Source organism: Heptranchias perlo, chromosome 31 (assembly GCF_035084215.1).
Source record: "Heptranchias perlo isolate sHepPer1 chromosome 31, sHepPer1.hap1, whole genome shotgun sequence".
NCBI classification, from domain to species: domain Eukaryota; kingdom Metazoa; phylum Chordata; class Chondrichthyes; order Hexanchiformes; family Hexanchidae; genus Heptranchias; species Heptranchias perlo.
The window spans coordinates 28,058,144-28,077,605 of record NC_090355.1 but is presented as its reverse complement, the minus strand read 5'-3'; the positions used below and the strand labels follow the sequence as shown (position 1 = coordinate 28,077,605).

Genomic DNA, 19,462 nt, shown 5'->3' with positions numbered 1-19,462 from the left:
CCTGGCATATCTACTGAAGTATAATTTACAGAAGTTGAAGTGTGCATGCTTTGCAGAACTGTAACTACTTTTGCATGAGCTTTCTATCAAAATATTCTTGTTCTCTTGTTTCACCTCATTCTTTCTGTTGTTTATCTTGAATGCTTTTTTTCATTAACAATGTTTTTTGTTATCTTATTGTATCAATGGGTTTTTTTTTGCAATATCATGGCTTAAATATTTTTGTTTGTGTGCTTTTGTGGTTCTTATTTCTGTTCGCTTTTTTTTCTCTTTTTATTTTTCCCTTTTTACTTATCCATCTCTTACTCGTAGCTTATGTCCCTTTTGACATCTCCTCATCAGCCCCCTCCTCCTCCCCCTTCCTCTTCCTCACCTTCTGCTGTTCCAAATGGCCCTCAGTCTCCCAAGCAGCAAAAGGAGCCCCTCTCCCACCGCCTGAACGAATTTATGACCTCCAAACCTAAAATCCACTGTTTCAGGAGCCTAAAGCGGGGGGTAAGTTCTCTTCCATCTCTTTGTAATTCACTTTCAACCTTTGCATGCCTCTTTTAAAGTGTGTGTGTGTGTGTGTGTGTATGTATATACACGTACATATGTTCCTGGTTGAAATTGTAGAGCACTTTGCAGCTAGCAAACTATGTTATTTTTTCTTTTCTGTAGTACAATACTTAAAAATGTGAAGAAATGCAATTTAAGTTTTGAAATACTTTTTGAAAGAGTTTCTAAAAGGCTTTCACTAATTTGTAAAAAATTTAACTATTTTACACTGGCAGAACGGTCGGTAACCAGAGGACACAGATTTAAGGTAATTGGCAAAAGAGCCAGAAGTGAGATGAGGAGTAACTTTCCAAAGGGAATTGGATAAATACTTGAAGGGGAGAAAATTGCTGGGCTATGGGGGAAAGAGCAGGGGAGTGGGACTAATTGGATAGCTCTTTTGAAGAGCCCGCACAGGCACGATGGGCTGAATGGCCTCCTTGATTGTAAGATTCAACAATTCTAGTGTTGCATTTAATTGATATGGTCATGGGGCAAAATTAAAAGCAATCTTCAAAAAAAAGTGTTCTATACCAAAAACATAGCGGCAGTAGCAACGTTTATTGTAGTTTACTGAGTGTAGTGATTACTACAAGGATCTCCCTCTCTGTGCTGATAGCTGAGTGAAGTGATGGGGGTGCTACAGTTGGCCTTAGTGTCATGGGCTAGTAAAAGGGAAAATGACAGGATTCCCACTCCTGCTCACTTTCAACTTTTCTCTGCTGGAATGTCCCTCCATTTGGTAAGGACACTATTTACTTTTACTTTGATGCATCTCATGATCAAATAGCCTGCTAACACTCACTGTCTAGATTCAAGTGAAAAATGGCAACTTTGGGAAGGTAACAGAAGGCTGCTGTCTCTCATGAAACTATATTCCAGGATGAGTCAGCACCTTTAGGAGAGAAGAATACTTTGGGGTGGGTGAGTAATTATTACAAAGCACATTAGAACTATTTTAGTAGAAGGAAATTGGTTACGTCTTTCATTAAATTGCTAGAAATCATATATAAAAATGTTTAAAACATAACCAAAATGTAAATTACATAAGAACTAGATGCTGTATTTCTCCCTTGTATATCTGTAGGAGATTTAAATCCTCTGTTCAAACACTTATAACGATACACACACAATGTTTCTTCTACAGTATCATTAAAATATGTTGTATTCACACCATCACTTAAGGCCTAAAAATGCCTTTGAGTGTGGCTATATTATAACTGTGTCCCTTTATTGTGCTTTGTTCACAATTCACACTTCTTGCAAAATATATATTTTCCTGCTTGTTAATTTTTGTGTGTCACTGCCAGATGCCACAAAGTACATAAGGTTACACAGAACAGGCACCTTCCAGAAGAAAGGAAATATTTTGATAAGAGTGCAAGGGAAGAATAAAGGGAGGAATGTATTGAAAACTTAAGTTGCATTTCGTGTTGTTTCCACAAAGGAAGTTTAGGACAAAAAAAATGCAAATTTTTACTTATTTCTTTCGCTTTCAGTTAATTTCACTGTCTTCATACAATCTGGAAAAAGCTCTCTTTACACAGAGAATAAATTTATGTAAAAGTGCACGTAAACCATAGGTCCTGATGGTGGCTACGCCTCCAAATTATACAGTGGTTGCATCATTAAACCTATATTTATATGAACTTAATGGCACCACCTGCCCTCTTCTAAGAAATTTACCATCTAGCTGTTTATAATGGCAAAAGATTTTCTTACTAAAATACTGAACACGACTGAGCAAAGTGATTTGCAAAAGAACCTTTAGTTCCTATTTGGTACAAGAAAGATAAAGCAAAAGTTTGGATTTTTGTCAATTCCAAATTGGTGCAGCTTTTCAAATTGCATTTTGATTGTATGGGAAATTTATTGTTTAAAAAAAATTCAACTGGTCTATTTATTTTTTATAATTTTTCACATTGTCCATAAACTACATTTTTAGCACTGTTCTAAAAGGGTAGCTAACTCTACTCTGTTCCATAGTCTTAGTTACAGCTATAAGAATCAGTTTTTACAAGCTTCATTTTTTTTGTAGCTAATCCATCAAGAACTTATTTCCAGCAAAATGCTAATGAAATTTTCTAGTTTATCTACTACACAGTTGGTAGCTGGATTCGCCATTCTGTTTCAGTATTATCATGATCTGTCTCACTATCCATTTATTATCTAACAACACACCAGTGCAGCACAGATGAGGAAGGCTATAATCTATAAAAGAGTGGTTAATTTTTCCAACAACTTGTGAAAAGAATTGTGATACCTATGTGATCTGAATATCAGAGCCCTATACTGACCAAATTCAGAAGACGCTGAAGGGTGGTTGAGTCTGACTTGAAATAAACACAGCAAGTATGCAGAAATACAGCCAGTTAGTTACTCCCGGTTATGGATGACCATTCATTTCAGGTGGAACCACTATACAGGAGAGGACTGAAATTTGCCAATGTTGTTAATTAATTTCAAAATGCAACAGAGATTCCATTTCATAGAGATTCATTTAAAGGTCTGCAACCCATTTCCAATTACTTGCATTCTTTTGTGGGTCTGGTTCCCTAACTGATTATTTTTATGAGTAGAAAAGAAAACGTGTAAATAAGAAGTTGTAGCTCCTGGCAAAAATCACTGGAAAAATAAAAGTGTTAGTGGATCTCCTATTTTTCAGTGCTAGGGAAAAAAAAGCTCTAGGAGATAACAGATGTTGCCAAACAACTCACTCCAGTTAATGATGCCAGTATATTTTCAAGAACAATTTATGGTAAATTGGTTTATTTTTGCGAGAGCAATCGTATGAAAAATGCACATGGCTTCAATTATGCAACTCACCAACTTTGCTATTGCATCATACAAAACATTTGAAATGGCTTAATTTTTAGAATTAAAAGGGAGATTAAAAAATCTGCAAAAATTAGGTAAATAGCTACTTTTCTTTTAATTAACAATTAATGGACCAGTTTAAAAATTGAACACAAAGGCCACTCCTTTAACAATTGTGTCCTAAGCTACCTTTCTAATGTTCCTAAACTAATGGTTTAAATGTATGAACGTTTATGTGCCTGGTGTATCTCTATGGAAGTCGATGTCTGAAACTTTTGATGCACAAAGCTGAAAATTATGTGCATATTTGTTTTTTTATTTTTGTTTGTTTTACATTTTCCCCTGTTTGATTTTACACAGACATTCTACATAGCATAATATAATGGGATTTCTAGTTTAAAAAGAAAGAAACTTTACAACATTTTGATTAGAGCATTTCAAACTTTTCATAATGTCCACAGTATCTCACTTGTAAAGAACATGAAAGGTAAAAATTAAGAATTACGAAATATATTTCCTCAATCAAGGGTCTACACAGTGTTTTGAAATTAACAACTGCAAGATTTCTTTGGTACTATGTCAGAAAAATCAATCAACATATTTCCAACTCGGAGACAGTAGTGGTATACAGATGCCTTTATTTTGTATAGTATACGGGGTAATTAGCAATATTGGCAATTACCCAACATAAAATGGTCAGCTACACAGGACAATGCAGCAAAAAAACTAACTGGAGTCCTGCAGAAATCAATAAATAATTCAGATCTCAGTATGAATTATACCACAACCTGAATTCCATCCTGAACATCCTCATTTACACAGTGTCTTTAAATTATCAGTGTAATAACGGTGGAAAATTGAATTGAATTCCTTGTTTGTAGTATTTTGTTGTAATCCCTATAGAAAAATATAATTGAAGTTGATAGACCTATGGAAGGACTTATCATTTAAGTCTTGTGGTAAGAAGCAAGTTAAAGGGAACAATGTCAATGTCATCACAAACGATGAGGATAAATGTGTTGTTGTAAAGTACATTAAGGTATTAGCTGGATGCAGTATGTCAATCTGACTGCATTCCTTGCTGAAACAGGCGGCCTGCATTTGCTACAGGTATTCTTGAACTTAACCCAACTTGGCCCACTAAATATGCTGTGGTATCCTCCAAAGGTTTTAGCCGTCTACTTCCACTATCCTATCCTCCAGTTTCCTAAATTATTCAGAATCCTTGCTCATACAATGAAAGGCGTATTTCTCAAGCTGGGAGCCCAGAAATGATTGCCTGCTCTGCACTGTTGCCTGAAAATGCTTTGCAGAATTGGTCTTCAGAGTTGTAATAGTACTGAGTAATATGGCTTATATCGAAGCTCTGAGTGCCACAGGACATTGGGGTATGATTTTGACTGTAGCATTAGGCCTGTGATAAATTTGTGGCAAACAGCATATGAACTTTATTCTGCACTTCTTGTACTTGGAAGTGTTTTACCTATGGAACAATCACTGCATTAGAAAAGTAATTATGTGAAAGGTTTTGAGCTGTTGTGGCCTGATAAAGCTCCATATAAAGGAAAAGATTTTTTTACATCAAGGGAAATTGTTGCACAAACATTTGTTTCCAAAACAACTGTTTAGAGATTCCTGTTTCTGCTGTACCCTGCTAGTCTATATTTTACTTCAAACCTACTAGGAATGAGTGAATGGCCTCCCAGCAAACTGGGCTCAATTGGAAGGTTAAGAACGTGATTCAGTTCCAAGTTTCCCTTTTACATTGCGGGGGGAGGAAATTGAAAAGTCTGGCTCTGGTTCTGTTAAACCAAACAAATTCAGATAAACTTAGATCATCCCTGTGATATGAACAGAAGCTATAAAAACTCCATCCTTGATTGAGGAAATTCTGTATTTAAGGCCTACCCTGTATTTTGCTAAATATATATAGCAGGTAAAAGCTAGTTTTGAATTGCTGGCTGTTAACAAGGATGTGTTCTTTCCTGCAAATGCGCACCCCAGACTCGGTCTTTCTATTTTCACAAAGAACTGATGAAGAGGACATTAGGGAAACCTACTTATGCATATGAGGCGAGGGAGTTTGTTGTAAGTCTGTGTATGGTGACTTGCCATACAACCACCCCACAGTTACTAGCCCCACTTACACAAGCAATTAAAATGATATTTTTGATCTCTTTTTAAACTATTAGAAATGTATACTTAATTACACATCCTAAAACAGCACTCAATTTACAGAACATACATTACTGTGAAATGTAAAATAGCATATTTTAAAATTTGTTAAAGGGACAAAAGCTTATATGACCTGCACTTGTTATAATGCAGAAAACATCAGGAATTATACTTATCAAGTATCTAGAAGAAACCTCATGTTTTGAAGGAAGCTATTGAGCCCTGTTGACAGCAATGCAGTTCACAAAAGAACATTGCATACTCTATCATAACTGGTCTAATTTTATATTTATTTTGTTGGGAACTTTTTTGGTGCAAGTTTAATTTTGTTTATTTTTAGAAAGATGATTGACCCAGAATTTTGTTTTCTGGATACCCTTTGATGAGTTAAAGTAAAATATTTATTTACCTCTATTAATACTAAATATTAACAATCAACTGAAATGGTTTGTGTAATGCAGTATTGGGTTAGGTCACAGAGGTAACACCAAAATATAGTTGATTTGAGATGAAATCTGAGAATATAATTAACTAACATAATCTCATCAGACAGTCAGTGTAAGGTATCATAGTAAAATTGCAACATTTTGGCATTGTGCATTGGAACATCAGCGTGCAGCACTCTTGTAATAAGACAAGGGTTTGTGCCTCTGACCTTTCTCAAACTGAGTTCTCACTTTCATCCAGAGACCAAGTGCTTTCCCACAGGAAGGAATTACTGAAGAATCACCTTGTTGTGCACTTGGCTCGGGTTAACATGTGGCATGTGGCGACCCAAGAAAGAGGAAGGGGAAAAATAACTCTCAACAATAATAAAATTCTCCTATTGTATTTGATTATTGCTGAAGCATTATCAACAGTTAGAACAATCAGCCTGCTCAGACCAGACCGTAGTAAACCATTTCAGACATGTTCCAGCTGATATGAAACCTGACTTTCTGCATCTGCTGAATTCACCCGTAACATCCATCCCAACCAGCTAGACTGCCAGCCACACCAAACTCACACAAAATTAGAAGTGCCAGTAATCTCAAAAATCATCATGAAATCCTACATGATTGTTAATTTCTGAGATAGCTGCAAAGCATATTTCTGCATGCTAAATATTTTTAGTTATAAAATCCATTATGAGCAGTTCACTTTTCTGTAAATATTAATCTTGTCCGGCCATGTGTCAATTTGATTCTGTACTTTACATTGCAAGATTGTAAATGACTCACTTACATTAAATGTCCACTAAAATGATAATTTACCGAGAACTTGTTAAATACATATATGATGTGGCTAGTTGAGGGTTTCCTAATATACTGTTCAGAAATCAATAGAGTTACAGTCTGACGCATCATTTTGCAACTTTTAAATTAATTAGTTTGAGTTTGTAGCATAACAGAAATTTAATAAAAATGTTTTACAGATTTTAAGTTTCAATGCATTTTATATCTGAAATGTAGAAACTTATAAAAATGCAAATAATTCTTTGTCAAAAATTAAACTTGTAAAACCTCTTGCAATCATTTCTTTGCCATAAATAGTGGCTTAAATTTTACTTTTGTTAAAATTACATATTTGATAGTTTGTTTTAAGAAAAATTGCCTCCTGACCACTTTAATGCACTAAACATATGTTTAAGGAAGAAAAATTATAATTTAAAAGAAAAACTGAAATGTCGATAACACGTATAATGTGTGAATTTTATTTTTTTAAAACTACAGTTCACAATACTGACTGTTGCTATTTGACATTTTCCTACCAAAAGACTGACATGACTGGTGCCCTCAGTTGTTGAGGATTATGCTATACAAGTCCAAATGATAGCAGTGTTACTCTTTTTCCCTTTTTCTGACAGCATTGTGCGCACCTTATAATGCATATTCATTTGTGCTAAGGATTGCCAACACACAAGTTAAAATAGTGGTATGCTCCATGCTCGTCAATGTAGGTGAAACCACTTTATATACCTTAAATGGTAGTTTCATGTATATGAGAGAGCAGAGGTTAGAATTACCAACATTAAAATATTGAAAAAATAGGTACTATTGAAAGGCAGATATGAAAGAAAAAGGAACGTGAAGAGGTGAAAGAAAGGAATGTGTATGTGCCCTGTGTGTTGTTGTATTTTGCTGAGGTAAAATGACTATTACACTGCAGAGTCTGTTCCAGGGTAACCTTAACCTTGATGAGCAATGGTGAACATGGTACGTCCACCAGTAACTAGAAGCTCTTGGTTTGAGAGTGGACTACAACACGAGATGAGGCAAAATCCAAAATAGATAACTGGCAAATGAAGAGATATGGGGAAATACTAAAGGCTGGTCGGAGCAGGACCATCTTGTATCAGTTTTACTTGCACCTAGAATACTATACTTTTTAAAAAATCTCAATTACCCAAAGGCCAGAAGGCAACAGCACAGAACAAATGGCAGGGTTTTGCTGTTCAGTTGAATTAATTATTTTCAAAGCCAGATGGTGAAAATATTGAAATAGAAATTCTGCAGATCAGTCCCAGTAATGCAAGGACACAATAACATTAAATGCAGAGATTGCTTTCCTCCCTGGTATCACCAGAGCACTTTCTTTGCAGCAGTTAACCTCATCATTATTGTAAAGAGGCAAATGTTGCACAAGATGTAAAATCAAAAAAACAATACAGTAAAGCTGCAACACTAAACCAAAATGCACCATGAACATTTTGTATCTCTTTAAGAAGAAAATTTTGAAGAGATCTCCATATCCAAATCTTTTTTTTTAATAAAGTTTTAATTCTAGCTCTGGCATGAACAATTTACTGCAACAAGGTAAATCTATTTGTGTAAGTGGGGTTACTGACTGGAATTCACAATAACACATGGACTTGCTGTTTCATTGTTATGTGTTATTGCATCTTGTGGCTCCAGATCCCATCATAATTACCTGTAGACTAGATGCTTACCACAAAGCAGTAGTGGAAAGCATATGCAGGCTTAGTACAGTAAACCATAAGGCTGTGATTTTGTGCTTCTCATTATTGGTTGTTGAAAGCTATAAGATCATTCTTGTTTGTTAGACGATAAACTATTTAAAGAAACTAAACCTAAATCAGCGTTGTATTAAATTAATGTTCCCAGGTAATGGTCTCATTAGCATGCTTTTATAGGGAGCAAAACTGTATTAAAATGTAAGTGCATGTTTTTAAAATGGCTCAATATGCTGGTGGTGCACTATAATATGGTAGGACATAGACTCACTCACCTCTGTGAATCCCCTGATGCTTAAATTCTCCATCTCAACCATGTTATATTTAGTTGGTATTGAACAGAGGATAGTCACTTTCCCACAGGCAAGAATGGAAAAGGCAGGTCACCTTGGAATTCACCTACGCACCTCCTTGCAGCTGGGGAGTTAGTAACTATGCCTTCTATATACCAGGGAAAAGGGCATGACATGAAGGGCATACAATACATAATTTGTGTTGTATCTGAGAATAGTTGATGCTGACACTGCTTGCTTAAAGTGGAAAGTTTAATTTCCTAGCATTAATATCCCATTCTTTGGGACAGCAGGAAAAAAAATCACCAAAAACACAAATTTAAGGGCAGAAGGGGGACACAGAGAAAAGACTGTTTGTGAAGATGCCTTAAATGTGTTTTAGAGGGAGAGAGAAAAAGACCAAATCCATTTTTTTCTTTCAATTAATAAAACATTCATTTTTAGACCATTTTAACTTTTAGGAAGTTAATGCAAAAAAAATGAGAATCAATCCTAAGCAAATCTCTACCCTTACAAAAATAGTGTAAAACTTATGTCACATTGATTATTGGTTTAGGTTTGAATAACAAGTCTGATGATGACCAAAAGAGCATTTTTCTCAATCAATGTTTCCTCCTTTTCTCAAGGCACTCCCTCTAGTATCTCGCCCAAATGAACATTGAACCTTGATGGTGCGAGGCAGCAGGCTGTTTGATTGTGGAGGTCAGCACAGCCAAACCCAATTCTATCCTCACCCGATATACACACATACTCTTCAAGCAGGGATTGCTGGATAACAGGAGCACGACATCCTCCTTAACCCAAGGGTGCTGAGGCCAATTGTACTATACCATTACTGTCCAAGCTGAGATTAACTGGTTGTACAGATTGCCCTGAATCCCACATATAGCTTTTCTATTTGGATTTTGTATTAAAATACATAAATTTAGAAGGTTTTTTGTTGAGAGTTCATACCTTCTCCATTTATTTTAAAGCAAAAGAAAAAATCATTTTTGCAGTCAATTTTTGAGAGGGTGGGATTTATACTTTAGGCTGCTAGTGATTCAGTATGAAGCTCCGGTTCATGAAGTGACTATTCTAATAGCATAAAAGTCTTCTATCAGTCAGTTGTAAGTGTGTGTGTTTGGACAATCGCCTCAGCTGCTCGTGCGTGCTAGTCCATAATGCAACACAAATTGGAACTAAATTCTCAATCTCATGGAGACACCATAGTATGGTTGATGTGGAAAATGAAACAAATACTGGTGTGGAACAGGAGTACTCTTTCTTCTTCAACAGGAAACACACTGCATACTTCGCCCATTCTATTTTTAATCTGGACCAATAGGGTAGCACTGGGTATGAGTCCAATGCCACCAGGATAAATATTACTGAGTGCCCCCTCAAAAGGAGGGTACCACTAATACTTCTGAAGCTGGGGTAGAGGCACAATATTGATGCTTTGCTCTGTATTTAATTTGTGTTGTATCTGAGAATAGTTGATGCTGACACTGCTTGCTTAAAGTGGAAAGTTTAATTTCCCAGCATTACTATCCCATTCTTTGGGACAGCAGGAAAAAAAATCACCAAAAACACAAATTTAAGGGCAGAAGGGGGACACAGAAAAGACTGTTTGTGAAGATGCCTTAAATGTGTTTTAAATGAAGAAATAGATGTCATTGGCACAAGTGTTTTGCTGCTGTGTTAGGGAAATTTTATATGCATGGATTAGAGATCATGTGGGTTTGGGTCAAATAATAAAGATCTGTGGACAGCTGAGCTGAGCTAAGCTATTGCCAGTGGGTTTCTTTTTGATATTACACGTAGTACCAGTTCAGCGTTCTGCTTGTGACCACATATATGCCATAAAGTGAGAGATAAATCTACTATTGAAAAAAGGATAGTGTATTTGTTCTCACCAATTACCCACTAAATTAAAAGTACAGCAGATTGAAATTGGATTTCCACTTTATATTGAACCACTGCTGCTTCTGGGTATATGTAAATCAGTGGGTCATGGTCCATAAAAGGAAATGTGTAATTCAAACTGTGGGGCTCTCTAATTTCTGTGGAAAAAGAATGACGTCACCCTTTATGAAAATATTGAGATCATCTACAATCTACCACTGCCAGAAATCTGAAAAGTCCAGCCAACAATAAATTGCAATCAGATTTATGGGGCTAAATAACACTTGTGAGGCATTGTGATTAAACGCAGCCAACTTAGTACCATACAGATATAACTGGACGTGATGGAGTACATAAAAGCAATTCAAGTTAGCTTACCCTCCCTTTGGGGAAGTACTTCACTTGGGACCTCACGTAGATCCCATAGCTGAAACGAGGGGCTGAACCTTATGGGGAATTGGGGATGCACATCAGTACTTTGATATTCCAATTTATAATCCATATATTTGGATACCCAGGCTGTTCGTATCTACGAACAGAGATCTAAGAACATGTATCTACCCATGTTTTCAGCCAGGGAAGCAGAAGGAGAATTCTGAAGAGGGATGAAAAAAATTGAAACGGATGGGAGCAAACACTGACGGAAAGTTGTCGGTTACCCTGTAACCATTAAGAAGGCATGCTGATATGGATTCTGCTTCAGGGGCATTAATTAACAACTCTGAATTTTGTAGCTGTAGTTGCAAAAGGATTGTAAATCATAAATGAGCCCTTGTTGGAAATGTAATTGTAAAACTTAGAACTAATTTCTGGGTTGCTGCTAGTCCCAGGGCGGTTTTGTAAACGTAACCTTTTTTTCTAAAGTAATACACTAACATTAGTGATATTTTACAGTAATGTGAATAGTATTTGAACTTTACATAAACCTCAGGAAAATTTATCATTTTTAATTTAAATATTCAAATTAAGCTAAACAAATTTTGAATCCAGAATAAAAGCTTTGTGTTCAACGCGCAATATTTTCTAATGCCAGACGATGTACATAGTGTAGAGTAACATTTTTTAGTTATTTATAATTTGAATATTTCCCAAACTTTGTAATTTTTTTAATTCATTCATTCTTGGGATGATCGTGAGGCCAGCATTTACTGCCCATCCCTAATTGCCCTGATTTCAGTTCCGTTCTGTTTTTTGATGTTGTTAATTATAGTTTTGATTTCTTTTTTGGTTCTGTTTTAAATACCTGATTTAATACTGAACCTTTTATTAATTTTTCTGAATGTTTCATTTGAATTATCCATATAACAATAAGATTGCCAGTTTGAAAAGCTTAACATGATTTATTTTATTCACTTGAATTTTATATTAGTATAGTGTTCGATATATGAAAAAAACTATTCTGGCGTTTCAGTTTCCTGTTTATAATGAAATGTTTCCACCCCAAAAGAAATAAGTATACTTTTTTATTTGGAGCTTTTTAAAGCACTTTAACAGAATTCTTTTAAATCAGTACTAGAATTTAGTTTAGCTGAAGTTTGATTTAAAAGGCCATATAATTTTTCCACAGGGTCTGAGATACAGAGTGCATTAAATGTGAAGCTTTCATGTTTGTGTTGTGCAAAGCAGTTTGTGTCTGTTAGAAAAGCTTATGTTGCACCTTCATTGTTCTGGGCTAAGGTTCATAAGGTGGCCATTCTGTTCTGTTATGGAATGTAAATAATGTGTTTTTGGCAATAATGTTCATGACACCCAAACAAATATTCATTATTCTATGTAATTAAAATATGTTGGCTTTAATTATTGACTCTTTAGTATAAAACTTTGAATGTCATGGGGACATGAGACATGGGAAACAAGTAAATGTCATTCAGCCCATCCAGCTCTTCTTGTTCCTTAAATCTAAGTGTCTATATTATTAAAACACTGGTGTTTGTGAAGCAGATTGAAAAATGACTTAAATTCCTCTTTGATTATTGCTGCATTATTTATTTTTTATATCAGATACTATGTACGTTACTGAAAGTGTCAATGCCCAGCAAACTGATAATCCAGTGCAGTAAAAGTACAAACAGTGGTACTGACAGCAAGTTTGTAGCTCCAGAAGTTAAGCACTTGACTATAAAAATGAAAGCTGAAGTAAGCTTTTACTCCCAGGGCTGCCCATCACTCAGCTTTGCTTGGTCCTGTTTATTAAATGTCTTTAGCTTTTAGCCAAGCTGGTGAATGGAGCACCACATGGAAGCAAGGTGCTCCATTGTTTGACTTGTTTAGTTAGAGTGGTAGTCTTTGCAGTCTGATTACAAAAGTAATATTGGGAACATCCATACACTTGCATTGCAGCAGTGGTTAGAACATTAATTAAAATGTTCTACCTTTTTGAACATTTTTTCATTGGTGAGAAAGGCCTTCCTATCTCACGTGTGCCTGTGGTGCTCATAAGTTATGGATATTGTATACTAGAAAGAATGTGATGTGGCACCAGTGCAACAATGTCCACATTCCAATAATTTGTACTTGCAAGTATAAACTTGTACCCATGACCATATTGTCATGGAAAGCAGTAAAATAGTCTGTAGTCTCCTAATCAATCATCACGTATCTGATATTTTGCCATGGGTCAGGACACTAGTAGTACATTACAAGTCGAGACTTCATTTCTTATAAAAGACTACGTACGTCTTGATGATGGACTTCAAAATGAAATATGGAAATAATCAAAAATCAGAAGAAGGAGCTCTCTGGAATTTACACAATGGTGTATTGCCTTGCAGCACAGTGTCGGAATAGAGGATAAGTAACAGGAAAGAATACAATTTTTATATTTCGCTGGCAGGGATCACTCCGTAACTCACAAGCATCAAAAGAGCAAATATGTAGGCGATCCTAATTAGTGATCTATAAATAGCTGTTGCATACTTCCCATTAGGTATTCTGTTGGGTATATTAAATATTGACAGCAGTTGAATTGCTTAATGATATGAAAAGAATCTACTGTAACACCAGAATAGTGGTTGTGATATAGAGAATATGAGCGCTGAGATACCAGTTTACATTTCACTAATAAACCTTCACCAGTATAAATTTGCAATTGTACCTGGAGTGCTGTAGTGTCACTTCTAATTTTGCCACATATTTGTGTGGTAGTAGCTAAACTTGAAGACGTTGATTAGCACCTTTTCAGAAAGACCTGAGAGAATATCTGCTTGGGAATGGGATTTAGGGATGCAAGTACATAGAGAGTTGTAAACAATTTTACAACACCAAGTTATAGTCCAACGTTGGACTATAACTTGGTGTTGTAAAATTGTTTACAATTGTCAACCCCAGTCCATCACCGGCATCTCCACATCATAGTACATAGAGAGATGATATTTGATTTGCAGGTTCCTGAGCCACTGAGACTATGAAAAGGTGCCACTGAATGCAAGGATGTAAGTTAAATTTATATCTTAGAATCTTGTTTGGTTTATCTTTTGGGGGTACAGGTAGAAACTTTGCAGAATCATGCCTCTGAAGGTAAAATGGGTTGGGCAGAGTCCACAGTAGAGTGGATTGTACATGGTTTGTAGTAGGAATGGACTTGATAGACTAACTGGACTTGTTCCATGCTTTCCCATGTTCCTATATTACACTGTTAAAGCCTTACACTGATTTTTTTGTACAGCATTTTTTTTTACTGTACAGAAATGCTGTAGTTTTCACATCCTCACGTGATACATTTTAAGATGGCTTCCTTATGAACCAGGTTCACTGTGTAACCTCACCATGTTCATTCAGTCCAGATAATTCTTATCATTAAGAGTTTACAATTGAGTAATCGTTTTCTATTGACTTGTCACTTGTTTTTTTTCTCTTCCTCCTTTCCTCTCCAATTTCGCGTGAAGCTTTCTCTCAAACTGGTAAGCAATGTGGCATTTCGTGTGTCTGTTCCAGTTCTAATATGATTTACCAACCTTGTTAACCACTTGTGAAATTAATTGTGAACAATTTTTTTGTTGTCTTTTGTCCATGTTTGTTTTGTTTTGTCAGAAAACTTTGAATACACAGGTCCGGAATCTAATTGAGGTGATCACTGATATCTTTGTTTTAATCAAGACTTTAATCAATTAACACAATTGCACAATTAAAAGTGCAGCATCTTTTTCTATTGGTCTTCATACACCTGATTTATGTCGCTAATAAACTAAGTAATTTGTATGCATTTCGTGTGGTAATTTCAAGAGTATCAGAATAATTTTGCCTATGTTCTGTTTTTTTTAGTTGTCCACATGTAGGTTGCTGTGGATTATTGGCCCAAGCACATAACCTACAAATAATCACACATGGGTTATATTGAAATTGGATCATCACAGAATATTTTCTATTTCCAAGGTCACAGTGCATGCAAGTATTGCAAAACCAGCATGCTTCTGACTTAAAAAGATCTATTTGTTTCCATGAAGACAGAGCAGTAACTCACAATGTGTGCTGATGCTGTGGTATGTTGCCAGGCCTATATCTCACAAATCCTTTGCCTTGTCATTGATGGACCTTTGAGAAGCCCTCCATGCCATGAATGTATTCAACATTCCTAAGGCCACTCCGTAAATGTATTTATTTTGGAGATATTTTGCACTATTCTTAAGTTGAAGAACGTCAGTGCTGGAGAGTGGAACTGTTCCAGCTTTTGCATTCAGCATCAACATCAAATACTTCCAGGTCAGATAGGCCAAACTTTCCTCTATCTCTGCTTCCTCTAATAAAGTGTTTTGACTCCCACCCTTAGAAGGGCACCCCATACTACCTAAGATGACATTTCTATTTCATACTCTAAATATTATTACAATCTCACTGAATAATACTGCCACTTATATTTTCCTGTTCGTGTAAAGTTGAAGAAAAATTCTTTAAAAACCATCCTTATGAATCTAGGTTAGTATTTTTTCCCTTTGATTTTATACACCAAGGAAAATACCTATCCTTTAATATGAATTATTCAATTCTGGGCAATTTTGTGCTATGGATTCACCCGCAAAGAACTGATGAGATCGCTAAAGTCATATTTCATAAAGAGCAACCTTATATCTGAGGAGACTGCACTGGATTTCAACCTAGGTCACAGAGTTAAAAGGAAATTGCACACATTCTATATTCTAGCAAAAAATGATTCCATGAATTCAATCTGATGTTATGGGTTGAATCTCAACCATGTTCTTGTATTATCCCAATAGCTGTCAGAATTTTAAAAGCATGCTGTAAAATAAATGGCTGTATTTGTTTTGAGGATTATTGTCTGAATTACTGAAAAACCACAGTGGATGAAAATAATAACAGCATTACTCACTGCACTGGCATTGAACCTCCAAAATTAATTTACCTTTTCACTTTCGAAATGTAGTTAAAACAGAATATGCTGTTGCTAGTTTGGAGAATTTTCCAACAAATATGGATTATATTATTCTGATATTCCTACCAAACACTCTTCAGTACATTACATTTTTTTTGTATAATACACTCAAAACAACAGTTTTTTTAGAAATCTGGGAATTCATTCCCTAAAGCTAAGATCAGGCTATCCAAAAAAGAAACTACTGCAGAATTGGTCACTTCTCAAATTCAAAAAACACATATATTCCAAATTGACCTTGTTCAGTATTCCTTCATCTAGGACTAGCTTGTCTGTATTTTGAAAATCTTTCTTCGAACATTTCTTTCCATTAGGTAAATAATTTTTCCTTTGATAAAATGACAGCTATTTGAATGGAAGCATTTCTTTGGGGTAAGACCAAAGCCCAAGGTGAACCTCTTAAGGAAGTTAGAAGGGATGCTGCAGCTTTGAGACTTTCACATATAACAGGGCTCTAAAATCTCCCATGGTGTTAAGTGGAGCAAAGGAATGCTATAATTCACCATGGAACGAAATGCTCAACCTAAAGAAAAATATGTTTCAGGCTCTTAATGTGTTATATTGGTCTTTATCATGGTTTTATATTCATCCAGTGTTCCAGCTTTTGGGAGGAAATGTTAAACACCTCCCTCTACTCCATCCTATGAGTACTGAGAGAGTTTGCAGCTTTAAAAATGTGTAGCACTTTCACATAAATTGCAGTAAAGCTGACTTTCCATTAATTGCTAAAGACAAATTTCAGCGGAGAATTCGAGAATAGGACAGAACTAAAGGACATTTCCGACAGCGTATTAGTAAATAATAGCATACCTTTTGGCATTTACTGTGAAGCTAAACCATTGGCATTAAATTAAGAGACATATATGCAAATACTGAGACTCTGGAATAACATTAAAATCACTACAAAGGAGCTTCCCTCTTACATTACTACACTGATTGACTCAGAAAGCAGTGGATTTCAAACACCTGCTTTACAAGATACCGTAGGACCATTGTGTTTATCTGAATACAACAACTTTTTATGTTATTCCTGCCCGCTCTCTTTCCCCCCACACCCTCCCTCCCTCCCTCCCATGTAGCAATTGGGCCGAGAAGTATGCTTTCTATAACCTGTTTTTGGGCTTATGTACTAATGGCCAGAGGTGATTTATCTTTTTGAGTTTCTGCCCTGGCTGTGGGGAAGTGCCTGGCCTCCACTTAACATCTGTCTCTAATAACCTGACCAAGATATGGAAGTTGTGAAAGATCTTGCCTCAGTGCGTGCATTGATACTAGCTGTTATGAACTGGATAGTCAGGCTGTGAAGGATAGAATACTAGAGCCTGATCTTCAGTTGCTTCCAAGCCTTTATTCACAGATCCACATTACCCACAACACACCCTCGATCAGCTCTCTTATAAATGGATACGAGAGTTCCCAATTGATATGTACCACCTGAATACAATTAACACTAATTGATATAAATCACATGGATACAATTAACATCAGTCACCCATATGAATGGGTCACAGAATAGCCTGTAGAGTTTGAGAATCAGGGTGGAACACACTGCAATAACTTCATAAAGATGAAGAATTTGGTAAAACAGACATTCTGTGTGTTGCAGTCCAAGTGTGAAGGAGACTGTTTAACTGTTCTCCCCTGAGGTTTAAGGTTAATCTTTGGAATTTTATATTAACATGGCTATTTCTAGATAGATAGCACTTTGGAAATTGTGCCTTGTGACATATGTATTGATTTTTTTTACATTAGTGCAATGCTTATTTTCTCTGGTGAAAAGGGATTTGTTACACAGATAAAATCAAATATTTTAAGAGTCCTGTTTAAGCTTCACCCATAGAAATTTTTCTTTCAATTAAGTTAATTTACTTATTTAGAAATTGAATAATGGATAACATTTTAGTGATGTTAAGGATTCAAAATAACTTCTCCAAATCCATGCTGAATAATCACTAAAGAATTGCACTGATTTTTCACTAATCTTCACATTATAAATTGCATTAACCACGATGTTCTACTATGATGGACTATGTTGTGTATTAAAGTGGGAATGTAAATTGCAGTATTTAGAATTTGTACAGTGCAGCACATATTTGAGATATTACAGAATTGAATTGGCTCAATATACTCAACCTACTGAATTGAAAGGTTGCTGCCTCCAGGCATCCACAGCTACCTCCAGTCGAAAGCTGCTCATTGGGTAACCAAAAATTTGTATATGCCAGAATTTAGACACCACACAAGAATGTGAAACTGATTCAATTTGTTGTGAGTTTCAGCGGCCTGCAGCCTGCTACGGTGAATTAGCTTCTTATGGATAATAAAGGTCACTTAAAGATGATGGGGAAATTGTTATGAGTTTGCTCACTTGCTTGTTATATGCACCTCTTCACACAAGAAACTGCAGTCTTAGGCAATGTCTGGGAAGCTACTGCAGCATTCCCAACCACACCTTTCTAATGATTGTTAGCAGTAGCTTCAGCATTACTGAAGTGTCTATTGTCCTATTTCTATAGCTGCTCCTATTCATGCAACTGAAATGCAAACCAAAAAATGTTTTGGATAAAAGAATGCAGTTCATTGTGGGTGGATATTTCAATTTAGAATTAATCCAAATTAAAATTGGACAATTTGCATTGACTATGTTTTGACTTTAGGATTCATTTGAATAAAACCTTTTGTAAAAGAAAAAGCACTGTATGCACTGATATACACAGTACAAATGTGAATACAATGTGCCAGTGTCCTAACCAGTAATAACTTTTCTGTGTGAGAATTTATATGTGGTGCAAATGGACTTTCATCTACACAGTTTTATATTGGGTTTAGTGGAGTGTTAATGCAGCCAACTCCTGGCAGAACCCCAAATCGAACTTGCCAGATACACTAAGGCTGGCCACCAAGACCACCTTGGGCTCATTGACCAGGATTCCAGTCATGGTTTTACTTGCTCCTATTGGTCTACTAATTAACTCCTTACACCTTCATTAGCGCCCTTTGAAGCTAATTACGTATCCAGCAGTACACATGAAAGTTAAGCATCCTACAATTTAACTGGAGCAATAAAGGATTATAAAACTTTATCGCTCTCTATTAAATTCAGTCAGCTGTGTCCAAACTCCTGTTGGAATTCAACTTTATATAAGATAAGTATCCATAAACATTATATAGGAGACGCTAACCGTAAAGTGAATTTGGAAACAAAACTGCAGGCAGGTATAATGTCATTGTTTGAAAATGGCAGCATTATTAGAAGTCTCCACACCAGCACAATGGGCATTTTTCTGAAAGTACTGTCTTGTTCGCAGAGTATTTTTGTGCAGCTGACTTTTTTTTCCTCCTTTGCATTTCTCTCTTGTGTATTTTTAGTCAAACCCAACTTTAGACACCTGACCCAGGAGCAAGCGACCTCTG

The 19,462-nt window shown here is 35.8% G+C and overlaps 1 protein-coding gene across 13 annotated transcripts in view; it reads left to right on the top strand.

The window, feature by feature from the left end:
- Positions 1-19,462, top strand: part of fnbp1b (formin binding protein 1b) — a 269,577-nt gene that overhangs the window by 191,808 nt on the left and 58,307 nt on the right. For 7 of the 13 annotated variants that reach the window (XR_010958142.1, XM_067969826.1, XM_067969829.1 and 4 more), the window contains exons 10-12: positions 313-495; positions 14,547-14,561; positions 14,692-14,727. The exons of 2 other annotated variants lie outside the window; for them this stretch is intronic. Coding sequence is in view for 10 of the 11 variants with exons in the window: in XM_067969826.1 (XP_067825927.1) it covers positions 313-495; positions 14,547-14,561; positions 14,692-14,727 (234 nt within the window). In the remaining variant the exon portion in view is untranslated. The remainder of the gene's footprint in view (positions 1-312; positions 496-14,546; positions 14,562-14,691; positions 14,728-19,462) is intronic. 4 more of the 13 variants (XM_067969833.1, XM_067969827.1, XM_067969828.1 and 1 more) reach the window with 4 other exon arrangements.